This window comes from Capsicum annuum, chromosome 12 (assembly GCF_002878395.1).
Source record: "Capsicum annuum cultivar UCD-10X-F1 chromosome 12, UCD10Xv1.1, whole genome shotgun sequence".
In the NCBI taxonomy this organism is placed as follows: domain Eukaryota; kingdom Viridiplantae; phylum Streptophyta; class Magnoliopsida; order Solanales; family Solanaceae; genus Capsicum; species Capsicum annuum.
The window spans coordinates 208,104,104-208,128,867 of record NC_061122.1 but is presented as its reverse complement, the minus strand read 5'-3'; the positions used below and the strand labels follow the sequence as shown (position 1 = coordinate 208,128,867).

Here is a 24,764-nt window from a genome sequence, read left to right as displayed (position 1 = left end):
TAGCTTAGTTGATACAGACGATATCTTTATGCACTTCACCATTGACCGACGACCATAGAAATATAGGCATTAGAAATATTCAAGTAGGCTTAAAGTTGTTGAAAAAACGCTCAATATAGCAACAATTAATCTGCAACTAGTAACTCAAGAAAGCAAATTAGGCGAATGATTGGATACCACAATTGAATTATCAAAATACCGTAACCGTATATCTTTTCTCAAATCTGAATTACGACACAACCAATTTACGACTTGCTTATAATTTTTTTTTTACATTTAAAACACACAAATCACTCTTTATTAATGGTCACCTACTGAATAGCTCGCATAAGAATTCAAAGTAGAACTTCAATTCGTCAAATCCCTGGGGGTAACATATCTGGACTTACATTCTTTATTACTTGTACGATCGCGTACACTTGCGTTTGCAAAAGGACGCAACAAGGTTCTTCATCAAAAGTGTTTGAGTAAGCTTCCAAACATGATTTCATTAATTATTCATTGATTTTATCTCAAAAACATCTGCAAAACCTTGATTTCAAACTTGTAATCTTGAGGTTTTACCTGGTAAAGTGAGAAAATGGGTTTTCTTCGATTTCAAATTATTTTTTGATGGACTTTCATATTTAAAAGTCTTGAAGCATGGGGAACTTAATTCTTTAACAAAAATTTTGATTCTACCCTCTTTCCATCGGGATTGATTTTTAACTTAAAACAAAAGTAGCTAATATGGGTATCATTACACTTTTTGACATGAAAATTACATTTTTGATAGATTGGATTCGTTCTGAGACCGTGCGAAAAGGAAAAGCTCCAAGTTGAAGGGTCCAGGCTTGGGTTTTGACTTTTTGAGGTAGGTTATGGCTTAACTTCCTTCAGATCTAGTCGGCTAGTTAACCGTTTATGTAAAGTATGCTATGGGTTAGGGAGTTTTTCATGACATTCATCTTCTCGGAGGTGAGGTAGAGGCTATTTCTGAAAGAACCCAAGACAAGACAAGAATGGACTAGAAAAAGACGTAATAAAAGTACAGCAGTAGTAGATTGTAGCAGATGGCACTACAACAATATAATACTACAATCGAACTACACAAAACAATAGATATTAAAATAAATCAAAGAACAAAAACTACAACAGTACTCCTACGACTACTAGTAAGGGCAACAAGACGATAGATGTGCTAATATTTCCTTTATTCATAGTTATAATAAGTGGGTGGTTGTCTGTAGATACTCAATACAAGATAACATTCTAGCAATGACCAGATAAATTGACCATTTTTCCCAGAAATCAACAGATTCTATACTAGACTTCAATAATTTAAACATATATTCATGAGGTGCAACACTTGATCTAAAAGAGAGCTCAATGGTGCAGTGTGCATCTCCTCCACTAATGCAGTGACAGCCTGCAGTATTCCAGTAAAGACAAGAGTCAAGGATTGAGATAATGGAAGTTTATTTGTTGCTTTCAAATTATATGAACGCGAAAACTACCTCAATTTTGTAGTGCCTGGTGTTTCATAATGCTGTAGCTGAGGCTGTCTTAGCTGGAGATGAAGAGGTGCATGAGGGTCCTCAATGACGCGTATACTGTTTGAACTCATGGCATTTCTGTTCACTGCCTTTCTATCTCTAGTTCCATAAACCTGATTTCGACAGAAAATGAAGAATGACTAAAAAGTTTGTCTTGATTTTTTTAAAAGGAAATATTATCTACTGGCATAGCAAAACCTTTTCCAGTGATACACATTGATACCTTCTTGTACAATTCTGTATTTTCTTGACTAACAAGGTCTAGTTTCTTACGAAGTTCCATGTTTTCTTGATGACTGAAATTTCCCTGCAAAGAATCAGATGAAGTTTAGCTTCTTGGAAATTTTTTTTAGGATAAATGACAAGAAGTGGCTGCAGATACGGGTTGACCTTTCGGTTTAGTTCTTGTATCTCGTCAATCAGAATTTGGTCCTACAGAAATCAGAGATCTTCAGTGCTATTTATACAGATAATATCCAGCACATTTGAGGTGAAAGCTCATACCTTTTTCACACGGACACCATGCAGACTTCTTTCAAGTTGCTTTTCCAAGTTCTGTAAATCTTTGACATTCAGTCCAGATAGCTCTTCGCCTCTCATTTTTCTGCCAGAGAAACAAACTTTTAAGCCAATCCAGGCCTTTAACATAAATCCATAGTTAAAATGATCATGACTACAAGTATGTGTTTCAATTCTAAAAGTAACTATAATGGCTTAAAAGAAAAGAAGGAAAAATGCTATAGCTACACAATTCGTGGTGTTCTAGCCTGACGAGCTCGACAGTTTGAGCTTCCATAGAAATCCAGAATACCATGTGATATTAAACTATCAATCATTCTACTACTGTTTCCAATTTTGAGTGGTTTCGTAAGCTTATAATGGTGAGGCTTATCATGTTTGGACCTTCCAGATCTGCATCTATAGTATTGCTAGCATAAGTTGTTTTTCCCTTTGCTAACACTTCAATAATATAAACATTCCATGTTCACTGTGAATTGGTTCTTAATCAAACTCTTGCTGAGGGAATACAGTGGCCAGTTATTTGAGTTTGCCTTGATCGAACAGGAGGTAGTGAATGTATTTTAAAGAAGTAATTTTCTACCAGCATGCCTCAACCTCTTTTTATTGTTATGCAGCATGTGGTAGAATGTTAGTATTAGTCAGGGGCAGAGTTAGTGCTTCTGTTACATGTTCAGCGAACCCAATAGCTTTGGTCCAAACTCTGTATTTGTAGTAAAAGTTTATTTAATAAGTACAAATTATTAACGGACTAGAATTCCGGATCCACAAATTTCTAATCTACCTCCGCCTCTGGTGTTAGTTATATTGCATCATAGTTATGCATATCTTCTTCTGAATATAACAACTTCCTTTTAGAATATGTCTCATATACTTTGCATGTTACGAGTTTCCATGATCATAGCAAAGCTGTCTAACTCTGACAATAGCCCCTACCAAAGTTTTTTCTTTTACTATTTGTAACTTATCTGATCATAGTTCTTAGGGTAATCTCTGATGGCATGGCATATCTTTCCTGTCATGCATATATGCTGCTGCAAAATAATTTCAGCCATCTTTCCTTCCAATATTCCAAATGTTGTTCTCTTCAGGTATCACTTCGGTTACTGTTCAACCGCTGATCTAAGCCCCACACGCTAGTGATCTCCGGAGAATAATCATATCGCCTTTCTATCTGGCTTTGATTGGGAGTGGGGGTAGGGGTGGGGGTGGGCGAGGGGGTCGCCTCTTCCATTTGCTTTTGGCAATTATTCACCATTCTGGAATCTATTCATTATTCGTGCAAAAGAAATTCTATTCCAGGTTCTATTCAAAATAAGCGACTTAAGTCGGTTTTCCACCTTTTTTTTTTTTTTTTGAAACTGGTTATTGTAGTTGGTTTTCCACCTTTTGTTTAAAGGAACATGTTAGAATGTTAAGCTATATTGTCCCATGTTGAAGAAGTATATTCACCCCATAAATAGGTGTCCCCAAAGTTAAAAAAGTTACTCTCCAGTCTGTTCTCTCATTTCTCACACCCCTGCCTGGTGGGATCTTAAATTTCCTTTCTGTTAGCACTTATAGATTTTGTTGCTGGATTAACTTTGTTCTTGTTACTCTCTTTTTTGCTTGGACGCTCTGTACTACTTTCCTTATCATTTGACATGTTTTTTCACTACTGTTGTATTCCCTTTTTCATGAATACTTTGAGTTGCTGAACTTGAGCCGAGGGTCTTTCGGAACAGTCTCTCTACCTCCATGAGGTAGAGGTAAGGTCTGTACACTTTACCATCCCCAGATCCCACTTGTGGGATTACACTAGGTATGCTGTTCTTCTTCTTGTTGTTGTTGTTAGCACTTGTAGAATAGATATTTCTGAGAGAGTCTATAGTGGACATTTGGGTTTTTGAGCTTCTTAGTTCAAGACTAAAATGCTTCAGTTTATCTAGGCTAGTAGCTTCAGCATTTTGCTGGAGAAGTGGTTGAAATTCAACTCCTAATCTCTTTGATTATTCTTGCTTCTTAAGTAACTGCAAGTCTGCACCTTCGCGTAAACATCCATGAAGATAATTTACGGTGGGGCATCCTACACATTGAACACTTACCTCTAATAGAACCTTTGACATTTCCTTTGTTGACACAAGTTTAGTTTGTCCAGTTGGCTTTCTTCTCTTTGTTCTACCAAAAAAAAGTATCTTTAATTGCCTGAGCATGAGAGAAGTGCAGTACAGACGAAGGAAATCCTTGTCTCAAGTAGAACTAAAACTTGGCATACCTTACAGTTCAAAGCTTCATATGCTATTATTCAAGTAAAAGGAATAATGTTTTTTGTACCATATTGGAACTTCAAGGAAAGAGGAAAGATTTTCTGATGCAGTTCGTAGGTATTCTATTAATTCCGACACTACACTGGTAGATGAATGTAGATTCTATGAGACTATTTCACTGTCAACTGAGGTCTGCAATTATCTATTATCTGTTATTATCCCCCCTCCCTCACCAATGGACGTAAAAGAAAAACATTTCTCTCCCAAAGGCCATAGCAGGTCTCCTTCATTTTGCAGTGTACCTAAATACACAATGACCTTCCACAACAACATAACCAGTGTAATTCCATAAGTAAGGTCAGGGAAGGGGTTGTGTATGCATAGACCTTACCTTGGAAGGTAGTGAGATCGTTTTCAATAGACCCTCAGCTGAAGGAAAAGTATATCAAATCAATTCGGGAAAAGAAATAGCAGAAGTGAAAAAGCCACGATAAAATACTAAAGATGCCTGAAAAAACATCTGGAAAAGAGGAACAGTAACTACAACAAAATAATGCTATAATCGAAATGCAAGAAACAACAGATAGTAACAGAAATCAAAGAACAAGAAACTACACGAGTACTAATACAATTACTAGTATGGAAGGGTAAGTAAGATAATGCTCAACTGTTGACTAGTCTTCTACCCTAATCCATGTTCTCCGTAAGCTCATATTTACGACCACATCCTCGGTAAACGGAAGCTGCAACATGTACTATCTAATCACCTCTCTCCAATACTTTTTCGGCCTACCTTTACCTTTCCTAATACCATCCATAGTCAACCTTTCACACCTCCACCGTGTAACATCCGTGCATCTCCTCTTCACATGCCCAAACCATCTCATCTTCGTTTCCCACATCTTGTCCTCCACCGAGGCCATTTCTCTCACCTTTTCCCAAATATCTTCATTTCTAGTCCTATCTCTCCTAGTTAGCTAACACATCCATTTCAACATCCTCATTTCCACAACTTTCATATTATAAACATGAGAGTTCACAGCTAAGAGTTGATACTTAGTGCAACTCATTTCTATCATACATGTCCTTAATGCATGTTCTTGAGAAGGCAAGACAAATGTTGCAGTTCTTTGGTTGCTTGAATTTTGATGTGGAATTTTGTAAGTACTCGTCTTTATATCTCCATTTGATATTATTTAGTTTGCTCCCTAATTATCTAGTATGAACTATAACTTAACATTGTAATGATGGAATTAGAAATAACGACCAATATCCTTTGTCTTGCTACGTATCTGTAACTGATTACTTAAGAGTGTCAACTATGATTTGGTTTCACACTCTTGTAAACCGAGTATTACAATTCCAAGACTAAGGGCATTCGCGTCACCAAATTGGGACGAACATTCTGCTTTCAATCAAGAGGTTTGGAGTTCGATCCACCAAATGGATATTGGAAAGTTCCATTGTTGGCCTCTGTCAATGGTTTTGGGGTCGGATTTGTTGGGTCATGGGTCTTTGTTCTTTCCTATGTGGATAAATAAAGCTCAATTTGGACCAATCCACTTATGACCATAGGCCATTACTATGGGACATATATATATATCCTTTTTAGGTCTTATTCACCATCACAAAAGAGGGTTTTCAGCAGCCACAGAGAGAAAATAAAAGCAGATTTTCGCACCTAAATTTCAGCCACAGTTGTTAACTTTAAATTGCGATTCCCGCTTCGTTTCTTGTCCGATTGAGCTGATTTTTGGACGGCTTGTTCCTCTAATCTCAATATTTGATTAGGAACTGAAGAAGGTAGATTTGGTGGCCTGTAGCTCCTGTTCTTCATTCTCGAACAGCAGCTGCGTTTTGGTGCTTTCGCTCCTTTATTTCTCTAGTGTTTGGTGCTGTGGTTTATGTATTGTTTCTTGTTGTTTGAAACTTGTTTGGTGGCCATTTTGGAGAACAATATTGTAACTCTTGGTGATTATAGTGGAGGTTTTCGTTCTGTGATTTTTTACTCTTCACACCGAAGGGTTTTCCACGTAAACTTGGTGTCTCTTGTTCTTCATTTTATTCTTGTCTTATTGTTTTTGTGTAGTGATTTATTTGCTGAAGTATTAGTTTGTTTTGCTTGAATTTGCTTGTCTCCTCTTGGTTCAAGTTGGAAGGAAAAGTTTAGATTGGGTATTCTTCCGCTGCTACCATGTCGGGCTCTTTAATTGTGCCTTCTCTCTTTCCCAACAAAGTGGTATCAAAGCGTAGGTTGTTGTTGATTTTCGATTTGAACAATGGAGGAAAATATGAGAAAGATGGTGTGTTTGAATGGCAATAACTATCATACTTGGAAAGGCAAGATGAAAGATCTTCTCTTTGTCAAGAAAATGCATTTACCTGTATTTGCGTCTACTAAACCTCAATCCATGACAGATGAGGATTGGTAATTTGAGAACTTACAGGTTTGTAGCTATATTATACAATGGGTTGAAGATAATGTTAGAAATTATATTTTGAATGCGACACATGCCAAAAGTTTGCGGGGAAAGCTCAAGACACTTATGCTTTTAAGACTGGCAATAACAAGTTGTTCCTTCTTAAGCAATTGATGAATATCAGGTATAAAGAGGGCAGTCCTATTTTTGATCATATAAATTATTTTCAGGGTGTTCTTGACCAGCTGTCTGGAATGGGTGTAAAATTTGATGAAGAAATTTAGGGACTTTGGCTTCTTAATACACTGCCTGACTCTTGGGAAACTCTTCGAGTTTCTTTGACTAATTAAGATCCTGGTGGTATTATAACTATGGAATATGTTAAGAGTGGTGTCTTGAATGAAGAGATGAGAAGAAGATCTCAGGACTCATCTTCTTCATCTTCACACTCTGATGTTTTGGTTATTGAAGAGAGGGAGAGAAACAAGTCCAAAGGTTTGGATGATAGAGATAAAAGTAGAAGCAAGTCAAGGTCCAAATTCAAGAATGTTATATGTGACTATTGCAACAAAAAGGGGCATATCATGAAATATTGCTACAACCATAAAAGAGATATGAGACAGCAAACGAACGAAGGCGATAATGAAAATTGTGTTCTTGTTGTTTGTGGTGAGAATGCCATTAATCTTGTTCGTGATGAGTCTAGCTGGTTTTTGGATTCTGGTGCTACTTCTTATGTTACGCCAAAGAAGGTATCATTTTTTTCGTATACACCAGGTAATTTTGGGATGTTGAAAATGGGCAATAATGATGAAGTTGAAGTACTTGGCATTAGCACTGTTTGTTTGGAAAGTAATAATGGCTCCAAACTAGTTCTGAATAATGTCAAGCATGCTCCAGATGTTTTCCTGAATTTGATTTCTGTAGGAAACCTTGATGATGAGGGTTGGAAGCTTACTATAGGTTCAATATTTGTGGCTCGAGGTGACAAGTTATCTAATTTGTATGTATTTCAGGGCTCTACTTCTAGAGGCTTGATAAACTTAGTGGAGAATGATACTTCATTAGAGTTATGGCATAGAAGGTTGAGTCATATGAGTGAGACGGGGATTGATAGTTTGGCTAAGAAAAATTTTCTTTCTAGAGTGAAACAAGTAAAGTTGAATAAGTGTGTTCATTGCTTAGCCGGTTGAAATACCCCGTGTTTTTCCTAACTTAAAATTTACTCCTAGAATATTAAGGAATAGCTTTCAAAATGAATAATATTTATTTCATGTGGAATTTTCCAGATTTAGGCTTTCCATTGTGTGGGAAATTGAATAAGCTTTCCATCAATACCAAATTTGTCCAATTCCGACACTCGGTGAAGGAGTTGGGGCATTTCTAAATTGACAGTGTGCCACTAGGCACTTGGCGCATCGCGGAAGGGGGAAAATGATAATTGTCAAATTCTAGTGGCCCTCTATGATATCCCCACATCGCGGAGAATCCCAAATTCTCAATTGTCCCATTCCAATAGACTGGCGCGATGATGGCGCATCATGCCGAAGGCCAAATTGGCATTACTATAAGGCACCGTGATGGTGGCGCATCGCATTGAAGTTTCAGGTCCCAATTGTCAAAATTCAGTTGGACAACGCGATAGCTCCGCGTTGCGGAGGTCCCCAATTTCCCAATCGTCAATTTTCAATAAGCCACCGCTATAGTGGCGCGTCGCGGTGGCCCACTAAATCAAAATTTTTGGTTCTCTTTTTCAATTTCATTTAGAAGTTTAAAGAGGGCATTTTGGTCAATTCCCAAGCCGCCAATCCATCCAAACATAAGATTTAAGCCTATTCTAAGCACTTTGTGCTCATTATTCACCATTCTCTTCAAAAGCAAAACTCTAAAAACCAAAAGCCCCTTCTCTAAGAAATCAAATTCCACCATAGATTCCCCAAGAAAGATTTAGATTGAGGATTTTCAAGACAAGATAATCAAGAACTCATCTCCAAGAATTCAAATAGGAACTTAAGTCAAACTTATTCCTCAATTCTCTTTCAAAAGAAAACCCTAAAGCTCAAACTTACTCTCCAAGAAATCTAATTTTCCTCATCAATTCTCCAAGACAGTTCAAGATTAAGAATTTCCAGATCAAGAACTCCAAGAACTCATCTTCAAAAGCACCATACGAATCCAAGATTCAAGCTTTCTCATCTAAGATCATTAATTAAGGTATGTGGGATTTTTCAACAAAGATAATCCTTTCATCCTTGTGCCCAAAACTTATTTTTAATTATAAATTTACTAAATTTTATGTGATTTCCCTTGAAATTGAAGTTAGGATTTATACCTAATATTTCTATTTATAAGATTATGAGATTTCAAGTGATTTAGAAGTTGAGTTGCATGTTTATGTTCATATTTTCATGCATATTGTAGAAATTTCCAGATTTTGAGTTGATTTATTAATATTTACATAACCAACATGAACATTTTGATGTTTTGACATGAGTTTAATGCATAGGTCATTAAGCCCTAATTAAAGATTGCTATTTCGAGATTATTTGTGCTATGAGCACCCTATGATAAGATTATTCTCAGATTTTTTATAAAGATTTGACCTTTTTGATCCTAAGTTAAGATAAAGAATCCACATTATAAATATGACTTGAGATTTACAGAAAAGAAAGAGCATAATTGATTTTTTTATAAACCCTTGTGTTATTTTTGAAGTGAATTTCTTAAGATTCTGAGCATAAGAATGGGAGTAGTATTTAGCACCGAGATGGGTATGTTACCAAGGTTTCATGCCCCAGAACTACGTGCCCCCGTAGAATTAAGATTATTTCCACTTCTACGTGGATGACTAAGATTGTGATCACTTAAGATAAGAAGATCTATTCCGATGACAAGGGTAGAACAGCTCTCCCCAACGTGGGTAAGACGTTGGAATCCATGAATGCTCACATAGTTTATGTCGGTTAGAATAACCTCCCAAAAGAAATCCCCTACTCTTAAAACAATCTATTGATTTAAAGCCTTAAGATAAAAGCATCTGTTTTGGAAGCTGTGATTTTTAAGATTCTTAAAGTCTTAAGATGAAGTATTTCCCGATCAGTAAAGATTTGCAGAATAGTTTTAAAGTATTTTTCCTAATAGAATAGATTTTAGAAAAGATAAACAAAAAAGCTTTTAGAAAATTAAGTGTAAAGGCTCACAAGTTTTACTCAGATTATGCTTTACAGAAAGATTTTAGCTACAGCTTTTAGCTTTCAAATTTCAAATTTAAGAGTGAGTCCTTTCTACACTTAGGCAGTATCATCTAAAGAGAGAATACAAGTACAGCTTTTAGAACTAAATGTTATAACTCACTAGATTTATAAAGTATGATTTGCTTCTTATTATTTTAGATTTTAGTATTTCAGATATTTCAGCTTTTGTGAGTCATTTACATTTAGCATGCATTGTTTTACAAATTATGATGATGAGATAATATTTTACTTATGCATTCACCCCCATATACTCAGTACATCCTAAAAGTATTGATCCACATATACGTCTATGTGCTACATTGTCTTATAATATAGGTACAAGTTGTAGCATGCATACCATATTTAGATAGTTGCAGATTCAAGCCAGCAGATGATGTCCTGCTACTCCAGGGACTTTAGTTAGTTATTATTTATGTACTTTACTTCCTTACTCATATGTATTGATTAGTGGTAGTTGGGGTCGCGTCCTAGCTATCTGTAGTCAGTATAGTAAAGGCTTCACAGATGTCAGTCAGAGTCAGTCATGTAAATTTCAGTCCTTCTTTTCAGAATTTATCAAAATATAAAAGTTGTATAAGTATTGTATTTTCAAAGATTCTATCATTTTTATATTTTCACACAGTAAATTTAGTCATTTCATACATATTTAATCAGTTGCTTAACAGTATGCCAGTTCATGGGTTAGCTTGGAATCACTTGTGGTCCTAAGCACCGTGTGACATCTCGGGATAGATTTTTGGGGCGTTACACCGGTAAACAGAAAAATGTTTCTTATCAAAGTCATTTTCCTTCAATAAAGCTTGATTTGCTGGAGTTGGTGTATTCTGATTTGTGTGGTCCTTTTAAAGTAAGTTCTCATGGTGGTGCACTTTACTTTGTGACTTTTATTGATGATCATTCTCGCAAACTCTGGGTGTTTTCTTTGAAGTCCAAGGATCAAGTTCTTGATGTGTTCAAGGGTTTCAGGCCTTGGTTGAGAGACAGATAGGGAAGAAATCGAAATGCATCCGCTCAGATAATGGTGATGAGTATATTAGTTCTTTTGATAGATATTACAAAGAGCAGGGTATTCAGCATCAGAAAACTCCCTCAAAAACTCCTCAGTTAAATGGTTTAGCAGAGAGGATGAACAGAACTCTAGTTGAGAAGGTAGATTTATACTTTCAGATGCTAAGCTGCTAGATTTCTTTTGGGCAGAAGCACTTAATACTACTTCTTATGTTATAAATTTATCTTCTACTATTGCTTTAAATGCTGATGTCCCTGACAGAGTTTGGTCTAGTAAGAATGTTTCTTATGATCATCTTAGAGTCTTTGGGTGTAAAGCCTTTGTGCATGTTCCTAAGGATGAAAATTCAAAGTTGAATGTTAAAACTAGGCAGTGTATCTTCATTGGTTATGGTCAAGATGAATTTGGCTATCATTTCTATGATCCAGTTGAGAATAAACTTGTTAGAAACCGTGATGTTGTGTTTTTTGAAGACCAAGTAATTAAAGATTTTGACAAAGCTGAGAAGGTTGATTCTCAGATTAGTGAGAGTTTAGTTGATGTTGATTCAGTTTCTTTGACTACTGCTCTCGAAAAAAATCTTCATGATGATGAAAATCAAGTTGATAAAGAAGATGATCATCATGTTCAGAATGACCAGCAAGATGTTGTTAATGCTCCAGTGCAAGTTGGTATGGTTGATCAGCAACCAGTTGTTAGTGCTCCAGAGAGTTCTCTCAAATGATCTACTAGAGAGACAATACCTTCATCTCATTATTCTTCCAGTGAGTATGTACTCTTGACTGATGGGGGAGAACCTGAGAGTATTGATGAGGCCATGGAAAGTGAAGAAAAAGAAAAATGATTTAATGCTATGAAATATGGAATTAAATCTTTGCATGATAATCATACCTTTGATTTGGTTAAGCTGCCTAAAGACAAAAAAACTTTGAAACACAGGCGGGTTTTTTGGGTGAAGCATGAAGATAGTAACCTAATTCTACAGTACAAGGCTGGATTGGTTGTGAAGGGATTTAACCAAAAAAAAAAAAGAATTGATTTTGATGAGATATGTGAAGATATCATCCATTCGTATGGTTCTAGGCTTAGCTCCAAGTCTAGATTTAGAAGTTGAACAAATGGATGTTAAAACTGCTTTTCTCCATGGTAACTTAGATGAAGAAATTTATATAGAGCAACCCAAAGATTTTGAAGTCAAGGAAAAAGAAAATTATGTTTGTAAATTGAAGAAGAGTTTGTATGGTTTGAAACAAGATCCTAGGAAGTGGTACAAGAAGTTTGGTTCCTTTATGAGTCAGCAGGGCTACAAGAAGACTACTTCAGACCATTGTGTTTTTATGCAAAAATTCTCTGATAGTGACTTTATTATTGTGTTGCTTTATGTTGATGACATGCTTATTGTTGGTCATAATTCTTTCAGGATTCAAAAGTTGAAGCAAGAGTTAAGTATTTTTCTATGAAAGACTTAGGACCAGCAAAGCAGATTCTTGGCATACAGATTGTCTGTGATAGAAAGGCCAAGAATTTGTGGTTATCACAAGAGAAGTACATTCAGAAAGTACTTCGAATGTTCAACATGGATAAGGCTAAAGTTGTCAGTACACCTTTAGCTATGCACTTTAATTTAAACACGAAGCAGTGCCCTTCTAGTGACGATGAGAAGGAAAATATGAAGAAAGTTTCTTATGCTTCAGATGTTGGTAGTTTGATGTATGTAATGGTTTGTACAAGACCGGATATTACTCATGTTGTTGATATTGTTAGCCATTTTCTTTCTAATCTGGAAAGAGAACATTGGAATGCTGTGATGTGGATTATGAGATATCTTTGTGGCACTTCTAGTCTGAGTTTGTGTTTTGGTATAGAGAAGCCTATTCTTTGTGGTTATACTGATTCAAACATGGTTGGTGATGTTGATACTCGCAAGTCTACTTCAGGGTATTTGGTTACTTTTACAAGGGGAGTTGTCTCTTGGCAATCTAGGTTGCAAAAATATGTTGCTCTATCTACTACAGAAGCTAATCTTATTGTTGTTGTTAAAGCCTATGTTGCTCGGACTCGACTGTTTTTCCACCAAACCCATCTCGACACGAGACTGAGACGGGGATGGGTGCTTTCGCTGTCTCTGATTTGGTCAACCGATTTTAGAGACGTTGATCAATTTAAAGAAAATTTAAGTGGAAACATTGAATAATTAACCGGCAACTTACATGAAAAAATCTCGACCAACGACCACCGGAACAGAAACGGCATTGTCATATGTCTTTGCCGGAAATCATCATCGATGTCGCCAGAAATCATCATCGATGTTTCCGTAAATCATCTGCACAGTCTTCATACCACCTCAGGGTACCGAAAATCATCATCTTACCGGAAATCATTGGCGCAGTCGGCGTTTACATAGAGAGGGGTTTTTTTCAATTTAAATTCACTGTTTTGAAACTTTTGTCAACAAGTTTTTTTAAATACTATTTTTAATTAATAAAGAGTTACTTTACTATGTCGGTCCCTCAGTAAGGATATTTTATGTCGGTCATGTATGTTTTTTTTTAAATACTATTTTTAATTACTAAAGAGTTACTTTACTATGTCGGTCCCTCAGTAAGGATATTTTATGTCGGTCATGTATTTTACTTTGACAGCATTTTTTAAGTTCTTAATTATATTTGTTTTTTATTTTAGTAAATAAACGTGAGTTGTAATTTTGGAAAAAAAAATTAATACAAATACTATTCCTAATTAAAAAGTGAAATCAAAAGACAAAAATAACTAAAAATAGTAAATTAACTAAAATAAATAAATCCTAATCCCTATGTGTCAAGGAACATTAAATTGATTTAAATTGAAAAAGTCTAAAATTGTCTTCATCCATAACATTATAAATAGAACGTTTGTTAAAAGAAATTTTAAATTAAAAATTTGATTATTCTTTATCAAATAATATGGCATCATTCGCATTGGGTAGTCAAAAGGGGAAAGGTTCTATGAGACCAACAAAAAGTATAGGAGTAGATTTTGATGACAAACCACAATGAAATCATGTAAAAGTAATTTCATCTGCTCCCAATGGTGGTGGAAATAGAACATGGTCATGTAACTATTGTAATAAACAAGTTATTGGATCATATAATAGAGTTAAAACACATCTGTTAAGATTATCGGGTCAAGGAGTTCAAATATGTAGCGAAATTCAAGGTGATACATTGATAATTTTGAAGATCGAGCACGAACAAGCTGAAAAAAAAAATCTTCAGTCCAAGTTAAGGAAAGAAAAAAAGTTGATTATGTATCTCTTCCAGAGGGCACTGATTTACTTCAACAAAAAAAAAGAGTTCATAAAGTGGAGCTATAGGAAAATCTTTCGGCATCTATGAGAGGAATACTACCGATAAATTAGCAGCTGGAATGTTCTACGCATCAGGTTTATCATTCAATTTAGCCAATTCTCCATACTTTAAAAAATATTCGAAGTTTTTAGCTGAAAATTTCATCCCCGATTATATTCCACCATCATATAATAGGTTGAGAACAACTCTTTTAGATTAAGAAAAGACTCACATTAATAGAAAGTTGCAACCAATTAAAGATACATGGAAAAAGAAAGGGTAGTCGATTTGTTCGGACGGATGGTCAGACACTAAAAGACGATCTTTGATCAATATATTGGCATCATCTTGTGGGGTCCAATGTTTTTAAATTCAATAAATTCTAGTGGGTGCATGAAGGATGGAGAATATATTACTAATTTGTTTATTGAAACAATAGAGAAAGTCGGTCCAAATAATGTTGTTCAAGTTATTACAGATAACACAAGTAATATGAAACTTGTCGGTACTATGGTGGAGGAAAAATATCCTCGTATATTTTGAATTCCTTGTGTTGTTCATTGTTTGAATCTAGCTTTGAAAAGTATGTGCCAACGGTCTGATAAATCATCTCACATTGCTAATTGCCAATGGATCTCGGAGTTACTTAGTGAAGTTAGTAATTTGAAAAACTTTATTGTGAATCATGACATGGTACATGCGATTTTTCAAAAATATTCAGATTTGTGTTTATTGAAAGTTGGTGAGGCAACATTTGCTTCATATGTTATTATGAAGACTCGTATTTGCAAAGTGAAATCTTCTTTAGAGAAGATGGTCATGGATGATGAATGGAAGAATTATAAGGGGATAAGGGAATTGAAGTCAAAACTCGTGAAATAAAATCCTTTATAATGAATGATGAGAAGTGGGATAATATTGACTACTTTTTGAAGTTTACGGAACCTATTGTAGATATGCTTAGAGATGCCGATCTAGATGGTCCAAAATTACATCTCATTTATGATATGTGGGACTCAATGATTGAGAAGGTTAAAAATAATCTTTGAGCATGAGGGGGAAAGATCTTGTTTCTGGCCAATCAATTTTTTTTATTTCATTCATGGTGTTCTAGTGGCTAGGTGGAACAAAAGTAACACCCCTTTACATTGTATGGAACTTTCTTTGGTTCCCAAATACTATCATCAATCATGGCTTCAAGGAGAGAATGGAATTCAACAGGTAGCTCCTAATGAAGATTTAGAAATTGCATTGAATAGAATAAAGTGCTTTCAAAGGTACTTTGATTCTAATCAAATGAAACAAGTTTTATTGGAGTATGGAAAATGTTGTAGCATGAGTGGTTATTTTGGTGAGCCTCATGTGATTGATGCTATGGAGTATGAATATCCTCTTTCTTGGTAGGGAAATCATGGTATCTCGACTCTACTTTTCCAACAGTTAGCTTACAAGTTGCTTACTCAACCGGCTTCTTCCTCCTGTTCTGAAAGAAATTGGAGCACATATTCTATGATTCACAACATCAAGAGAAATAAGTTAGCAACTTCAAGAGCCGAAGATTTAGTGTTTTTACATTATAATCTAAGGTTCCTATCTCATAAGAAAGAGAAATATATAAATGGTCCAAGCAAGTATTGGGATGTAGGTATGTCTACATTTTCTTTATTAGTTTCTCAATTATTTATTTTGAATAATAATTTTTTCTTTCTTTGTATAAAAAATTTTAATGTATACATTCTTTTTAACTTATTTAGGTAGAGATCAATTTGAAGTTAAGGATACAATTAATAATTTAACTAAGCTATCAATAGATGAACCTCAATTGGAAGGAGTGGTTTTTTACGAAGAATTTGAAGATTTGGAAGAAGTTGAAGAAGATGCGGAAGAATAGTTAAGTAGCTTAATAGTGGACATTTCTTTTTGTTCTATTAGTTTTGAATTGATGTCTTAAGTTGGGATGTTTTCTTGTGTTTGTTTAATAAAGTATTTTTAGAATATCTTTATAACTCCATATTTGTAATATTTAATTTTTTTAGCCGAATCTTCGCACTCGTATCCACACTCAAATTCGCACCCCCGAATCTTAAAATTTATAAATTGATGAATCCGACTCTCGGATTCGCACCCGTCTCAGATACCCGCACCCGAGTCCGAGCAACTTAGGCTGAAGCTTGTAAAGAATTGCTTTGGATGAAGAGATTCTTGGGGGAACTTGGTGTTACTCAAGATAGGTATGTGTTTTATTGCGATAGTCAAAGTTTCATAGATCTTGATAAGAATTCTACATTCTATGATCGGTCTAAACACATTGATGTGAGATATCATTAGATTCGAGATGTGTTGGATTCTAAGTTGCTTGAACTTGAGAAGATTCATACGGATGACAATGGTTCCGACATAATGACTAAAGCTTTACCAAGAGAAAAGTTTGAAGAATATTGCACGATCGTCGGGATGGTGGTCTCCTCCACATAGTCGGGAGGGTGAGAATTGTTGGGTCATGAGTCTTTGTCCCTTCCTATGGATAAATAAAACTCAATTTGGACCATCCCACTTATGAACATAAGCCCATTACTATGGGGCACATATAGAGATCCTTTTTAGGACTTATTCACCGTCACAAAAGAGAGTTTTCAGCAGCAATAGAGAGAAAATAATAGCAAATTTTTGCACTTAAATTCCAACCACAGTTCTCAACTTCAAATTATGTTCCTTGTCTGATTGGGTTGATTTTTGGACAGCTTGTTCCTCTCATCTCAATCTTTGACTAGGAACTGACGGAGGTGGATTTGATGGCTTGTAGCTCCTGTTCTTCATTCCCAAACAGCAACTGTGTTTTGGTATTTTCGCTCCTTTATTTCTCTAGTGTTTAGTACTGTGATTTATGTATTGTTGCTTATTGTTTGGCACTTGTTTGGTGGCCATTTTGGAGAACAATATTGTAAATATTGGTGATTATAGTGTAGGTTTTGGTCCCGTAATTTTTTACTCTTCACACCGAAGGGTTTTTCACATAAATTTGGTGTCTCTTGTTCTTCGTTTTATTCTTGTCTTATCGTATTTGTGTGGTGATTTATTTGCTACCATATTATTTTGTTTTTTTTTGGATTTGCTAGTCTCCCCTTGGTTCAAGTTGAAAGGGAAAGTTTAGATTTAGGTATTCTTCTGCTACCTTGTCGGGCTCGTTGATTGTGCCTTCCCTCTTTTCCGACAGGATTTACCAAATAAAATAAAATTACAAGGAACACCAGTTTACCAAAATAAGCCCAAACTTACCGATTTAACAAATTGGTCAACATGCGTTTGGTTTTAGTCCTATTGGTAGTTTAATAAGTTATTCACTCACAACTTGAAAAATTAAGCCAATTGGGATAAAATAGCTTACCGATGATTCTGTTGCAAGTTCTCTAGTTGTTGCCTCAGTAGTGCAGCTTCCCTTTGCCAAAACTACAACAAGAAGATCTTAGTAAATATGTTCAGTAGATTGAATTATCAATAAAAGAATAATCAATAGATGTTTCAATGTGTTATGACAACACTAATGCACTATTAGTAGCAGACCAAGCTCAACTTTAGTTGCCACATTCCTCTTGAGGGGCTACTTAGAATGGTTTTTCATGGCCCATCTCTATGGTAGCCAAAGCTCTTACTCTTTGTAGTGAATAGTACAGGAAAGGTTGATAAGATCGTTTCACATATCAAAAATCATAACAAGCATTTCAAAAATGGTCTGAAGAAAATAATGATCGACTGTTTCTTTCTTGAATTTGCATCACGTTAACCAAAAAAAGAAACATATCATTTCAAAATTAAACAGAAGGAAATATCTCATTTGTTTTCAAGACCATAATAAACCTATCAATATGAGCTGAAAAAATAATAAGCTGCTATTGCTTTCTTTGAATTTGCCTCACGTTAACCCAAAAAAAAACGTACCAGCAAACAAAAGTAAGAGATAAAAGCACCACTACCTCTGAACTATATCCAAAGTTGTTATTATTGTATTATTACCCACCTTTATTGGAATATTATTGTATCTGTTCACAGAACCGGATTGATTAATCTGTTTCGCCTCACTGGTATATTGTTGCAGTACATAGCTTGAGTTATTGATTTCTGCCATCTCAGTACATTAATTTGCCCCAAATTCAAAAAATTCTTCCAGATATTATTCCCTTATTACACCTAAACCGTAATATGACCTTTGTTTACTTTGGTTCACACTTGGTAAAAGCTAACTGATGATTTAAGAAAGGTTGTTTGTTGCGATTGTCAAAGTAATCTGATGCCAAAGGTTTTTCCAGCAGAATATTTCTCCATTCGCATGAAAATGTTGAAATTTATATCTTCCATTAACATCATGAATGACATTAGCAAGTCCATTCTCGTCTCTATAAATAGGGACTTTTTCTCATTCATAACAAATCATTCTTTCAAGAGTTTTCTTTAATTCTCTTGTCTTTCTTCTCCCTTTCTAATAGAGCATTTAGTTAAAGAGTAGTGTTGGAAAACACTTGTGTGAGCCGTTCTTTTGGATTTATCTTGTGAGGTTGTTCTCTTGAGATATTTGGGTTGATTATAGTAACTACTCTAATGTTTGTACCCTCTATTGTACTCTTGTTGATATAGTGAAATGGCTTCCCTCCGCTTGTGGACGTAGGTCACACTGACCGAACGACGCTACATTTGTCTCTTCTTTATTTTCTTTGATTACTATTGTTATCAACTTGTTATTGTCTTTTTTATTGTCATTATAACATTATTTGGCTAAATTCTGCAATAATCAGATTCTCAATCTTAACAAATTGGTATTAGAGTCGAATCTAACTAGGTTATTTTTAGTAGCCAAAATGACATAACAAAGACTTGAGTTGAGAAATTTGATCAAAGTGCAAACTTCGGGACGTGGCAATTAAAGATGGAAGCTATCCTAATTCAGGATGGCCTATTTATGGCACTTGAAGGAAAGGAGAAAAAGCCAGAAGGCATGTAGAATTTGGAGTTTGCGGTCATAGACAAAAAAAAATCAGGTATCATTCTAAATCTCTCAAATAAGGTTTTATGTGAAGTATCTGCAGAAACCACAATGAAAGGCATATGGAAAAAATTAAAAACCCTGTATATGAAGAGGAGAGTGGAAAATATACTTTTACCTTAAGCAAAAGTTTTACACATTTTGTATGGTTGAGGTACTTCTACACTCTCATATTTTGATGCATTTGATTCTATTTTATGGATTTGAGTAATATAGACACTGAAGTTAATGATGAAAATCAAGTCATCTTATTATTTATTTTCTTACCCCAATCAATTAATCATATATTAGAGATACTATATTTTATAGAAAGGATAATATCTCTTTCAAAGAAATCAAATCTTTCTCTTTCAGAGAAATCAAATCTATCTTAAAATCAAAAGAATAGATATATAGAGATATTATTGTAAAAGTAGTGCAACCCATAGGGAAGGATTATTTGTAAGAGGTAGACCAAATAAGAAAGTTCAAATAGTGAGAGGTTTAAATCAAGGTCAAAGTCGAGATACAGAAATGTAGTGTGCAAATACTGTTATTAAAAAGGTCATATTATTTCTAAAAATGCTATAAGTTGAAAAATATAGAATAGATAAGGAAAACGAAAATGAGCACCAAAATGTTGACCTCGTCGAACCAAGTGTAGTTGTTAATGAGTCTAAGAGAATAATATTTTTAGCTATTAATAATAGTTTTAAATCTAATGATGAGTGAATTTTGGATTTGAGTTGTTCTTATCATATGTGTCCCAATAGAAATTTGTTTGTTATATTCAAATTTATTGGAGGTGAAGTTGTCTTGATGAGCAACAATGCTCCTTGCAAAGTTTTTGATAAAGGTACAATCCGAATTAGAAAGCACAATGGTGTGGTGAGAACTCTCATCAATGTTATATATGTTCCTAGCTTGAAGAAAAATCCCATTTCATTGGGTAATCTAAAACTTCTTGGGTGCAAATACACAGGTGAAGATGGAGTTCTGAAAGTCTCTCTAGGTGCTCTTATGATCATGAAAGCACGCAGATTAGGTACATTGTATACTTTATCAAGATTCACTGTTACAGATGTTATTGCACTTTTCACTTAAAATTAGTCTGATCCTGACATCACCAAATTGTGGCATATGCGATTGGAGCATATAAGTGAGAAAGGTTTTTTCATCCTCGGCAAAAGAGGTCTCATATGTGGACAAAGTATCAGAAAAATAGAGTTCTGCGAATATTGTGTGTTTGGAAAGCAGAATAGAGTCAGCTTCAAATCTCCAGTAATTCATTGAACAAAAGATACTTTGGACTACATTCATTCAGATCTTTGGGGTCCTTCCTGTACCCCATCAAAAGATGTTGTCAGGTATATATTAACTTTCACTAATGATATACAGGGAAGGTTTGGGTTTATTTCCTAAAAAACAAAAGTGATGTTTCTTAATTTTGAAATAATGAAAAGTTTTGATTGAGAAGCAAATAGGAAAATAGGTCAAGTGGCTTAGAATGAATAACGGCTTGAAATTTTGTAATAAAGAGTTCAACGAATTTTACAAAAATGAAGAAATTGCTCAACATCACACTATAAGGACAACACCTCAACAAAATGGTATTGTGGAAAGAATGAACAAGACTCTTATGAAAAGAGCTCGTTACATGATTTCAAATGTTGGGTTGACAAATGTTTTTTGGGCAAAGACTATCTTTACATCTTGTTATATTGAGAACTGTGCTCCTTCTGTACCTTTAAACTTCAAGACTCAGAAGAAAATATTGTCAAGTACACCTTCTAATTATTCTGATTTAAAAATTTTTGTTATCTTACATATATGTATGTAAATGATAAAAAATTAGAGTCAAGGACTAAAAAGTGTATTTTCCTTAGAAATGCATCTGGGGTGAAAAGATATAGATTTTGATACCCTGATCTCAACTCACCAAAAATTATAATTGGCAGAGATGTAACCTTTGATGAATCCTTTATATTACATTCTAGAAAAGAGTCGTCCAGTTCATGTAACAAGAACAAAGAGCATAATATGTATGAACAGATGGAGTTTGATCTTGGCATACCTTCTGAGCCAAGCTCATCAACTATGAAACAAAATATAGTTGAAACTTCAGAAGTTGAGCTAGAAGTTTTGACTCTTAAAGTTAAATCAAATAAGTATTCCATAGCAATATATAGACCAAGAAGACATTTTCACAAATCATGAAGGTATGGAAATTATGTTGCATTTGCTTTTTCATTTGCACAAAAAACTGAAGAAATTGGAGAACCATGAAATTATTCATGTTAATAGAACTTTATTGAAGGGAAGAAAGGCTAAGGTTTACAATATAATCTGAAAAGCATAAAACTAACTAAAACAAGAGTAGGCTATATATACATAGCCAATAACCTAAAGGTCCATAAACTAAAGGCCCAATAACATATGGGCTAACATCCCCCCTCAAACTCACAATGCAACAGCAATAAGCATTGAGAGTTTGTCACACAAAAAACGAAATCGAGATGCCGACTGAGCCTTCGTAAAAAGGTCAGCAATCTGCAAAGACGATGGAACAAAAGGAAGCGATATGGTCCCGAGCTGTAAATGATGACGGGTGAAGTGACAATCAATCTCAATGTGCTTCGTACGCTCATGGAAGACAGAATTCTTTGCAATTTGTACCGCACTTTTGTTATCACAATGCAGGGGAGTAGGCATAGAAATGTGAACCCCCATATCTGCAAGAAGCCAACGTAACCAAATAATCTCACATGTAGTCACAGCCATAGCACGATACTCAGCCTCCGTGGAAGATCTAGAGACAACATCTTGTTTCTTGCTCTTCCACGAGATTAAAGAGTCTCCAAGAAACACACAAAAACCAGTGGTGGATTTACGATCATTGCGATCTCCATCCCAATCAGCATCACTATAGGCTCGCAACTCGAGAGATGACGTCGAGGGAAACAAGAGATTCTGAAACTGAGTGCCACGAAGATACCTTAGAATACGAAGTACAGCTCCCCAGTGCACAGAAGTAGGAGCAGTAACAAACTGGCTAACAACATGAACTGCATGTGCTATATCTGGACGAGTAACCGTAAGGTAAACCAAACTACCCACAATAGTCCGATAAAGACTCGGATCTGATAATGGAACACCATCACTAGGAGAGTAACGTGCATTGATTTCAAGGGGAGTATCTACAGTCCTGTTGTCAGAAAGACGCGCCCGTGTAAACAAGTCAGATATATACTTAGTCTGAGAAAGAAGATACCCTTTCTTAGACTGAGCCACCTCAATACCCAGAAAATAACGCAGCAAGCCCAAGTCCTTCATTGCAAATCGATGAGCCAAATCATGCTTCAATAACTCAATACCACTATGATCATCACCAGTAATAATCATATCATCTACATATAAGGACAATAGAATTCGCCCTGCACTTGTACATCTAACAAACAATGCTGAATCATGGTTACTCGGGACAAATCCAAGGGAAGTAATAACAGTGGAGAATTTCTCAAACCAAGCACGAGGGGCTTGTTTGAGACCATATAAAGCTTTTCGAAGCCGACAAACTTCACCTGGCTGGTGGTCAATACCTGGGGGAGGAGTCATATAAACTTCCGCGTGGAGATCACCATTCAAAAAAGCATTCTTGACATCCATCTGAAATATCTTCCACTGTCGAACGGATGCAACAGCAATCATAGTGCGAACAGTCGTCATCTTTGCTACGGGGGAAAAAGTCTCCTCATAATCCATACCATATTGTTGTGAATACCCTTTTGCCACAAGTCTTGCCTTGTATCGCTCAACAGACCCATCAGATTTTGTTTTTATCTTATACACCCATCGACAACCAATCGCATGCTTACCAGGTGGGAGAGTAACCAAATCCCATGTATGTGTATGATGAAGAGCAGCAAGTTCCTCAGCCATAGCATTCTGCCAAAGAGGATCAGACACAGCCTCTCTATACGACTCAGGTTCAGACAAATGATGTATGTTTGCAATAAAGGAAGCAAATGAGGCTGAATATGTAGAATAGTGAAAATCTGGCAGTTTGGTGGACTTACAAGGTCGAGTAGACCTCCTCAGAGGTGGTGGGTCTCCAGTCTCAACAGTCGAAGGAGCAAACTCAGGCACAGGCGAGGCTGAAGCACTATCAGGTGGCACACCAGATGGCATGGATGAATCCGGAACTGGAACCTCTATGTCAATCCCAAAGGGATCAATAAGCCGAATATCTGACTTTGTCACATCATGGGTTTTAGCTGGAATGGAATAAAAAGGAATATGTTCCAAAAAAGTGACATGTCGTGAAACATATAATTTCTGACTTACAGGATCATAGCAACGATATCCTTTTTGTCCAATACCATACCCCAAAAACACACATATAGCTGATTTTGACCCTAACTTATTTCGTTCAACATGAGGACGAAGAACAAAGCAAGTACATCCAAAAACTCGTAATGCAGAATAATTCGGCGGGTGACCATATAGTTTCTCAAACGGAGACATCCCTGAAGTCAATGCAGTAGGAATACGATTAATCACATATACAGCAGTTAGAACTGCTTCTCCCCAAAAAATACTAGGAACCTCTGCAGACAAAAGTAAAGAGCGTGCTGTCTCAACAATATGACGATGTTTTCTTTCTGCCAGACCGTTCTGCTCAGGAGTGTCGGTACAAGATGACTGGTGTATGGTACCATCAGAGGCAAGTAACTGAGTGAAGTCATTAGAGGTATATTCACCCCCTAAGTCACACCTGAAACACTTTATCACAGCCGAATGTTGTGTTTTAACAAGGGCTCTAAAGTTGTTGTAAATGCCAAAGAAATCAGATCTGCGTTTCATAAGATACACCCAGGTATAACGAGTATAGTCATCTATAAACGAAACATAATAGGTCGATCCACCCTTAGTGGATACTGGCGCTGGTCCCCATACATCAGAATGAATAATATCAAAAGGAGCAACAGAATAAGACACACTTTTATTAAACGGTAAGGCAGAAAATTTTGCCAGTTTACAACCACTACAATCTGAAATATCACTAGTGTTCACATGACCCAAAGCACCACTAGAGACCAAAAAACGTAAACGTGAAACTGACACATGTCCTAATCTGGAATGCCAAAGATAAAACTGAGAAGACAAAGGACTCAAACGAAAAGAAGATAAATCTATGCTAGAGGCAGCAACTACAGACACTTTGAGATTCTCCAAGACATAGAGTTCCCCCAACCTACGGCCGGTCCCAATCACCCTCTGAGTGTGTTGGTCCTGTATAACACAAACAGAATCAGAAAAAAACACCCAATTACCAGCCTTACACAACTGACTGACCGAAACAAGATTTAAAGCAAGTTTGGGAATGTAATAAACATCAGAGAGGACAATGTGAGGGGTAGTAACAGAACCAACACCCTCGA

The 24,764-nt window shown here is 35.7% G+C and overlaps 1 protein-coding gene across 6 annotated transcripts in view; it reads right to left on the bottom strand.

The window, feature by feature from the left end:
* Positions 1 to 1,086: 1,086 nt before the first annotated feature.
* LOC107850801 (MADS-box transcription factor 27) overlaps positions 1,087 to 24,764 on the bottom strand; it is a 91,287-nt gene continuing 67,609 nt past the window's right edge. For 5 of the 6 annotated variants that reach the window (XM_016695563.2, XM_016695566.2, XM_047400964.1 and 2 more), the window contains 6 exons: positions 17,695 to 17,756; positions 2,040 to 2,139; positions 1,926 to 1,967; positions 1,759 to 1,842; positions 1,497 to 1,648; positions 1,087 to 1,408 (listed from right to left, as the gene is read on the bottom strand). In XM_016695563.2, coding sequence (XP_016551049.2) covers positions 1,393 to 1,408; positions 1,497 to 1,648; positions 1,759 to 1,842; positions 1,926 to 1,967; positions 2,040 to 2,139; positions 17,695 to 17,756 — 456 coding nt within the window. In that variant the 3' untranslated portion in view covers positions 1,087 to 1,392. Of the gene's footprint in view, positions 1,409 to 1,496; positions 1,649 to 1,758; positions 1,843 to 1,925; positions 1,968 to 2,033; positions 2,140 to 17,694; positions 17,757 to 24,764 lie in introns of those variants that run through there. The other variant, XM_047400965.1, reaches the window with a different exon arrangement.